The sequence below is a fragment of the Mandrillus leucophaeus genome, unplaced genomic scaffold (assembly GCF_000951045.1).
Source record: "Mandrillus leucophaeus isolate KB7577 unplaced genomic scaffold, Mleu.le_1.0 Scaffold72, whole genome shotgun sequence".
Taxonomy (NCBI): Eukaryota; Metazoa; Chordata; class Mammalia; order Primates; family Cercopithecidae; genus Mandrillus; species Mandrillus leucophaeus.
In genome coordinates, this window is record NW_012107808.1 from 4,693,159 (window position 1) to 4,701,360 (window position 8,202).

The 8,202-nt window shown below is 45.7% G+C and overlaps 1 protein-coding gene across 1 annotated transcript in view; it reads right to left on the minus strand.

Moving 5' to 3' along the window:
* Positions 1–8,202, minus strand: part of ASAP2 (ArfGAP with SH3 domain, ankyrin repeat and PH domain 2) — a 175,623-nt gene that overhangs the window by 58,830 nt on the left and 108,591 nt on the right. Inside the window, exon 12 of the mRNA XM_011965316.1 lies at positions 2,432–2,519. Within this exon, the coding sequence (XP_011820706.1) occupies positions 2,432–2,519 (88 nt within the window). The remainder of the gene's footprint in view (positions 1–2,431; positions 2,520–8,202) is intronic.

Consider the following 8,202-nt stretch of genomic DNA (forward strand, 5'->3'; position numbering starts at 1 on the left):
GGCCTCCCAAAGTGCTTGCATTACAGGCGTGAGCCACTGCCTGGCCCACCCAAATATCTTGAGAGTTCAAAAGCATCTTGGTGATGCTTATCCCAGGAGGCTGGTCAGGAAGCAGAGGAGGAATCTGAGAGGGGTGAAGACAGATGCTCCTGAATCAGCCAGAACCAGGCCCTGACCCCATGTCCCTCACGTTCTCAGGATATTCATCAAATCACGGCTTACACTGAAGCCAGGTTTACCGTAATGACTTTCTGGGGTGTCTGGCCAGTTTTCAACCCAAACCTATACAGCCCTGCACAAAGCATTTTCACTACAGATACTCATAGGGAAGGCACCTTTTGAAAACTCGCTGAGGATAAAGAATTAGCATGACTGGAATTCATTTTACCCACTGGAAGACAAGCAGGGAAGGAGGAGGGATGAGAGCTCTTTTCAAAGACAACAACGGACTCTCGCAAACTCATGACACTGCCCCCAACTGTGCTCAGCAAGCCTTTCTGGGCATCAGAGGCCACAAGTCCTTCCTGAAGATGTTTAAATGCATCAGGCTGCAGCAAAGACACTGGCAGGATCTTGGTAAATATCAGTTGGCCACAGAGCTTGTGTGTGGCCAGATTCACAGAGGACCACGTTCCCATACATGTAAGAGCTGCAGTAACTCACGCCCAGAAGGGAGGCACGCACACTTGCCATCTACTGATCCTCCCTGCTGCCTGCTGTGTTGTAAAAAGGTGTAGGCTGGGAATACATTGGAGCAAGTGCTTCTGCACATATGGCATCTAGCAGGGTCTCCCTGCAGGGCATGCTGGAGGGACCTGGGGCAGCTGAGGGAAGAAGTCCCTACACCCACCTCCAGGCGATGGGTTCACTATTATTGCTAATGAGTTAATGATGGGCATTTTAACGCAGAGCTTGTGTGTTACTAGTTCAGAAAACAGAAAGGCCTAAAACCCTCTGAGTCAGCCCCAGTCACTGGCAGATATCAGATTACACCATCAGGTTTTCTGAAACCCTTCAATTCAAGCCTTTTTGGCTAGCTAGACACAGGTAACCCAGCAGTGATCACTCCGTGTGTGTGTGTGTGTGTGTGTGTGTGTGTGTGTGTGTGTGTGTTTTAAAGAGTCAGGGTCTTGCTATGTTACCGAGGCTGGATGTCTGCTCCTGAACTTGGGTGATCCTCCTACCTCAGCCTCCCGAGTAGCTGGGACTACGGGAGCACACCACCACGCCTGGCTTGCAATCACATGTTAAACCCTGGCCAGTACTCAGCAATTTTGTAACATCTTGTATGAATGAAAGGCAAGTTTGATGAGAGTTTGTGGACCTTACTAGACTGAGTCAGGATGGGTGTCTGACACAGGATGAAGTCCATTTTATTTTACAAAACAGTCTAGAGTCTGAAGAACAAAACAAATGGTACTGGAACCCTCCACACACATCACAGTGCTCAGCCCTCCCCAGAGATTGACACAGAGGGTATGAGAAGGGAAAAAAGGAGGATAAGAGCAAGCCATTGTGGTAGGATGGAGTGCTAATTACCCACAGTTTGCTGGGAATGCTAAATCACGTAACAAGTGACTTCCTAGCCCTCAATAATACAGGTCAACAGACATTTGAAAAGGCAGCCATCTCCCGCTCAGGGGTACTGAGGCACAGAGAACAGCACCGCCTCCCTACAGTACACAGTCCGGCGTGGTCCTCTGCAAATGTAACTCTTGCGTCCAAATCCCTAGTGACTGCCTCTTCAAAGGGGAGACTGGCCCTTTCTTCCCCTAGACTGTAACCCTGCCACACAGAAATACCAAGGAAAAAAGGTTTATCTTATTTTCTTTTATGAGCCCTTCAATTCAGGGGGTGCTGAGTAAACATTCACCACAATGGATGGTTCCGTAGGGATTCTTTTGTGAACACCACAAAAAGGAAAAGCATAGAGAAGCAGAAAGACTAATCCTGTGGTGAGGAAGAAAAACAGTTTCAAACACTGAAGTTTCAAGGGCCCTGCTGAAGACCCTCATTTTAGTTTTATAGCATTTCTAACATCACCCAAATTATGTAAGTTTTTGAAAACAGAATTGTCCTTCTTTTCTCTTTTTAAAGTGAAGGGGTTTTAGACTTGCGGGCTTCTCTTATAGCATCTCCTCATTTAGGAACAGCAATGCTGAGGCTAAGAGCTCAGAGAGCCAGGTGATGATGTCTCAGGTCTACAGTGTCCCTGAGGAGCAGGGCCAGTCCTCAAAGTCAAACTCTCAACTAGAAAGGCTAGCAAGCCAGCAGTTACTAATGGAACACAAAGCATGCGTATCGCTAGAAAAAAGGGTATGTCTCTTCAAAAATCAATTCTTCCGAATGCAGTGTTTGGAATGTGGAGGACGCCACAGAAGAGAGCATAAGACAACGTCTCTGTGGTGCGGCATCTCAGAGGGAGCCTTACGTGAAATCAGGTCAAAGCACTTCTTCTCCTCAGGGTTGGTCTTCACCTGGCAGGTTAGCAGGTTGAGCTTTGCAGGAGGCCGGTTAGCCTGTTTAAAAGCAAAAAACAAATAAAAAGGTTGGGGTTGGGTGGAAGGAATGGAAAATCATACAGTATCAATCCTCACGAGATACAGCAAGAGCAAGCTCTTCACTAGTTTGCAAAGGTGGCCTTTAGAAGGCAGACTTGACAGAGGAAGGCATGACTGAGATAAATTACAGAGGCCCTTGAACTTCGTCTCCACAGAGGGCAACTGCCTCCCTGCAAGGGCACCTTGGTGGTCTACACAAACCCACCTGGACAAGGGGACAAGCGATGCCAGCTTTGAGGCTGCTGGCAGTGGGTGCCTTCAGATCAAGGTACTGCCATGGCTAAGCCCCAAACATTTGGTTCTGATTCCTACCAACAACACAGATGATGTGCCAGGTAACTTGGGCACCCAGTTCAATTTCTGGTGACCTTAAAAGCACTTTTTCTTAGCAAAAACCTCACTTCCAGGGAAGGTAATTTCATGGCAGAGAAATTATTTTCCTACTGTTTGAAGTGATGACAGATAATAGATTCACATTCCTAAATGCCAACCATCGCTGTCACTTAAGTTTCAACAAAACATACTTCATTCATATCTGTAACCCCCAAACCCTCTCCCCCATACATGACACCAAGCGATCACAACATACTTTCATCAGAGGTGTGTCAAAAATGGCTACTGTATTACAGTTTCAAAAAATAGATCATACTTAGTCCAAAAAAGCAAAGGACTGAGAGTAAGAAGATAATTTCAGAAACAAAAATTTCAAACGGCAGAATACCTCTTAGAAATCTTGGAAGAATATCCAAATAGGAGTGGGCTTATCTTACCCACCTACCAAGCTGCTAAAGGAAAGATCAAATAAGAGTGTCTTAAACTTCCATCGTTCTTGGGCCCCACTTCCCTAGGCCACCGGTCGCTTCAAGATGAAAAAAACCTGGATTTGGGATTAATCCAGATACATACACATATGCATCTATGCCTGGACAGACCTGTGAAACCCTCATGCACTTCCAGGCCCAGCAGCTTCCTTCCAGTGAGTCTACAGAGTTAGGGTGGGAGAGATGAACCCATCCTTGCAGAGTGAAGGATTTGGGTTTAATACATGTAAGTTTGGACTAGTGAAAGTCCGATAAACAGGGTTGTACTAGACTCTCCCCGTTTGCGGCTGTGTTGGTCTTATCTTCTACAGGTTAGTCAGATACTCTCCATACTCTGTAGATATCTCAGAGAATTCCTAGAGTGTCAGAAATCAGTATTAGAAGACACCAAGCTCTGCCTAATCATGTAAATCTGGACACTTTCAAGTGAAAGCACCACTGACTGTGGATTGTGACCAATCGGATTACCTAACTTATCCAGGAACCAACACACAAAATGATCTATTTCTAGAGACATGGTTACAAACCATGCATGCAACCAAGTACTTTAACACGGGTGTATACCCACCCATACGTAGCCTGTGTCTATTCTGTTACCTCCCTGTGATGACATGACTATACATGGGCAAATTTTAGGGCTACTTCCAAATTGTGGGGTCTTAAGATACATAATAAACGAGGTTTGTGCACTTTGATAAATACAGAAGCATCTTCATGGACAAAATGATGACTCTGAATAACAACAGCTACATTTACTCAGCTATTTTAATCATACACCTACACAAGGCAGGCGCTGTTTTAAATATTTTTCATGAAATAATTCCTTTAATTTTCCTAACTGCCCTTTGAGGTCGAAACTACTCCAATTCTGTAGCTAAAGATACCGGCCCAGACAGACCAAATAATTTGGTTGAGGTTACACAGCTAGGGAGGGGGGAAGCTAGGATTCCAACAAGTCAGGCTGGCTACACGGCGCAGGGCTCAGCTGCCACTCCCCCTGTCCTTGACTCGGGTCCCCCTGTCCTTGACTCAGGTATCCATGGAAGGCAGTCGCTTGCCTGGACTTATCTTTAAGAGCAGCAAAGAACCACAACTTAAATTACACCACTCATCCTCCCTCCCCACCTCCACCTTGCAGTCTTTCTTTTACCCTGTGATATGGGGAAAGGTGTTCGTTCTTTACTACCATTAAAGACAGATTTCTCACTTCACAGCATACCACAAAATAGAGAAAAATATTCAGCGCCTTTATTTGAAGTAGGAATAATTATAACGACACAAATGTGCCTACATATTAAAAAATGACAACCATAAGAATGGCTCCACAAAACATACAAGCTGGTCTTAAGCAATATCATCAGCAGTTCTGTTTTACATTAATAACTGTTTGCTATTCAGGTTAAATATTAAGTATACAGATTAAGTATTAGCTAACGGTAAAGCTATTAGACAAATTTATGGGAGAAAGTTCTATACATTAAAATCCTTCCCTGTTGCAATTTGGAAAAATACAGTGTCGCCTGGGTGCAGTAGCTCACACCTATAATCCCAGCACTTTGGGAGGCTGAGGCAAGTGGATCACCTGAGGTCAGGAGTTCGAGACCAGCCTGACCAATATGGTGAAACCCCGTCTCTACTAAAAATACAAAAATTAGCTGGGCATGGTGGCGTGTGCGTGTAGTCTCAGCTACTTGGGAGACTGAGGCAGGAGAACTGCTTGAACCCAGGAGGCAGAGGTTACAGTGAGCTGAGATCAGCCACTGCACTCCAGCCTGGGCATCACAGCGAGACTCCGTCTCAAAAAGAAAAAAAACAAATAAAAAAAAAAACCAGTGTCATCAGTTAACTGAGATATAGAACAGTTTCATCTAATTCACAAAATACCAGTATTTTCTTGAGAATTTAATTTGAGAAGCCCTAGTTTAGAAAACTCAGGAAGGAATGGTGAAAAAACAATGCAACAGCCTTAGAGTTTGCCACACAGGCAGAGATATCAGTGATTCTCCATTTTAAACATGCCGTTCTATTTTTTTCCAATTTCTCAGGCTTTTAGAAGGAAGATGCTTTCTTCTTTCTTCATGACTGATCATTTTTTAAAAATTTTAGATTGTGCAAGAGCCGGTGGACATTCCTTCCAGTGTAACACAGTCTCCTGCCCTCAGTGGCGTGGCAATGCTGTGTCTGGCAAAGAGGATACCTAATTAGAGTTATTTTGTCCCAAGGATCACTTCTTCCTAGGGCCAGAAAACAGACTTGGCTAAGAGGGACACTCAACTTGGGCTCTGACCGAATCTCCCGAACGCTATCCTCAATCCTCTGCTCCAATCAGGTACAGCAACTTCATTTCCCGAAGGTTGCCAGCTTCCTGGGAAGGGTTTTCCTACCAGTGTAAATACACCCTGTGTGTTTCCATTTCTTAAAGACCTGCTGCACAGCTGTGTGCCAGGCTCTGCTCTTAGATTTCCACTTCATCAAGTCTTTGGAAATGTGCCCTTTTTTCCTGACTGTACACGAGCACACTCAGCAGCTGCTGGCCAAACAGGTGAGCTGAACAAGAAATCAAGTCAAAACCAAACCAAACCAAACCAAAAGGGCGTCTCTCCATTCTCTTCCTTGGTATGGGCGAACTCACTTTCCCACGTGCAACCCCTCTGTAGATGCAGTCAATACAGAGGGGTCCTCTGGATTCTGACTTCCAGAGCACGCAGGGAAATAGGGAAAAGGTGAGAAAAGGAACACTCAGCCACTGAACGGAGCGCTGGAAAACTACTTATTTTGCTGCATGGCAGCGAGGCAGTGAATCAAGACAACCCCACCAGCCACCCCTGCAGGATGTAGGCAGCAATGGCTGCTAAAGGCAGGAGGAGACCTCTGGAAGTGGAGATTCCCTGGAGAGGGGTTTCCCCTCCAAACACAAAGCACTTATTAAATATGCACGCTGTGTGACAAGCTGAGTTCTCAGCATCCCAGTGATGCCGGTTATAACCGTACTGTCTGCCAAAAACTGGGGCAACCCATGCAAACTTAAAGACAGCTAAGCCTCCATGTCTTTTGAGAAGAAGTTCATGCTATGGAAGTGACTTGAAGTGAAGTTTATGCTGTCAGCAAAGGATTACCAGACCCGTTTTCCACCTGCCATGGAACGAGTCACTACCTGGCTTACCCTGAGGCCTGGGTCTAGGGGAACTCTCAATGAAGCAAATACGCCCCTTGACTTCAGAGTGGTAAAAGCGTGAACTAGAACTTAGTTCTTTGACAGTTTCTGCACTGAGGCAGTCAATCTGAGTTCAAACAAACAGCGAGTGGACACCAATTCGAAAGCAGACCACAGAACCACAGGTGTTGAGATCTGGAAGGTATTTAGAAGGGAGCCTAGTCTCATCTAATCTAACATTCCTAATATTAAAGACAGTGATGGCTGGATAAATTTGCTTCCCTTGGTCTACAGAACTCATACCCTCACATCCACGCATGGAAAGAATGTCTTTTTTGTTTTTTTGAGATGGAGTCTTGCTCTGTCTCCCAGGCTGGAGTGCAGTTGCGTGATACTGGCTGACTGCAAACTCCGCCTCCCGGGTTCAAGCAATTCTCCTGCCTCAGCCTCCCAAGTTGCTGGGATTACAGGTATGTACCACCATGCCTGGCTAATTTTTGTATTTTTAGTAAAGACAGGACTTCGCCATGTTGGCCAGGCTGATCTCGAACTCCTGACCTCAGGTGATCTGCCCACCTCAGCCTCCCAAAGTCCTAGGATTACAGGCATGAGCCACTGCACCTACCCAGAACGTCCCATTAAGATCCAAACTGCATGGCCCTGGGGGGGGTACGGTGGTGATCACATGACCAGTGAAAGGTGGGTTTTGAAAATAGAAAATGACCTTCATTTCCAAGTTCAGAGACACATTCAATCCCCTAGAACAGAGGTCGTCGAGAATCCCTATACTGGGTATATACCATTCTAGTTTCTCTCTCCCTTTCTAAAACGAAGTCGGCAAAAATGAAGGCACCCCCAGAGGAACACAATCCTTGCTGCTGTGACATGCTTCAACTGGGGTTTTACTCTATTCCCTTATTCATAAGAACCTCAGGGCCGTTTCTCTGGACCCCATGTTGAGTGATTCTATACATTTCTATAGGGGCCAGAAAATCCCCTCTGAGCTCCTGCCCAGCTCTGCCTTCACCAGGGGACTGGAGGGACAAGGGGCAGGAAAGACAGTCACTATCATCCACTCACACGCCCAAGGCTGCTGGACTGCATGCACTAGTAGGCCTCTGCTTGGGGAATGGGAATGCAAACGACTCTCAGCATCTCACTAGCAATAAAAAAGCAACAACCTCAGCCTTGAGACATCACCAAAGCTGTTTACTAGTCCATGTGGTTTTCACCAGCTCTGGTCATGCCAGGTGAGGCAACAGTATGCATAATACTGCCATGGAAAGAAGAGTGTGGTGTGCAGGGCTGTGTCTGTGATCCAAGTTCCTGGCCTCTGGAAGCTAGATTGGTAAGGAACTTTATCCTGACAGGCTTTTCATAAGCTCAACATAGAGGGCTCTGTTTTTTCTTGCATGGACTCTGATAAACAGGATGATGGAAAGAGGCCTTAAGATTGGGCACCATATGTTAGATTTTGATAATAAAATTACTGAAATCTCTCTTCTCATGGATTTCTGGTCCCCAGAGTCCTGCCCATTTAAATGTTCTTCTCTTAATGGAAAAGTAGAATTCTTCCCAAGTGAGATGTTTGATTTCCAGAGACAGAGCTGGGGGAGCAGTTTGCTGTTGTGTGCTTTCTAGAGTCACAGGCTTCTCAATAAAGACA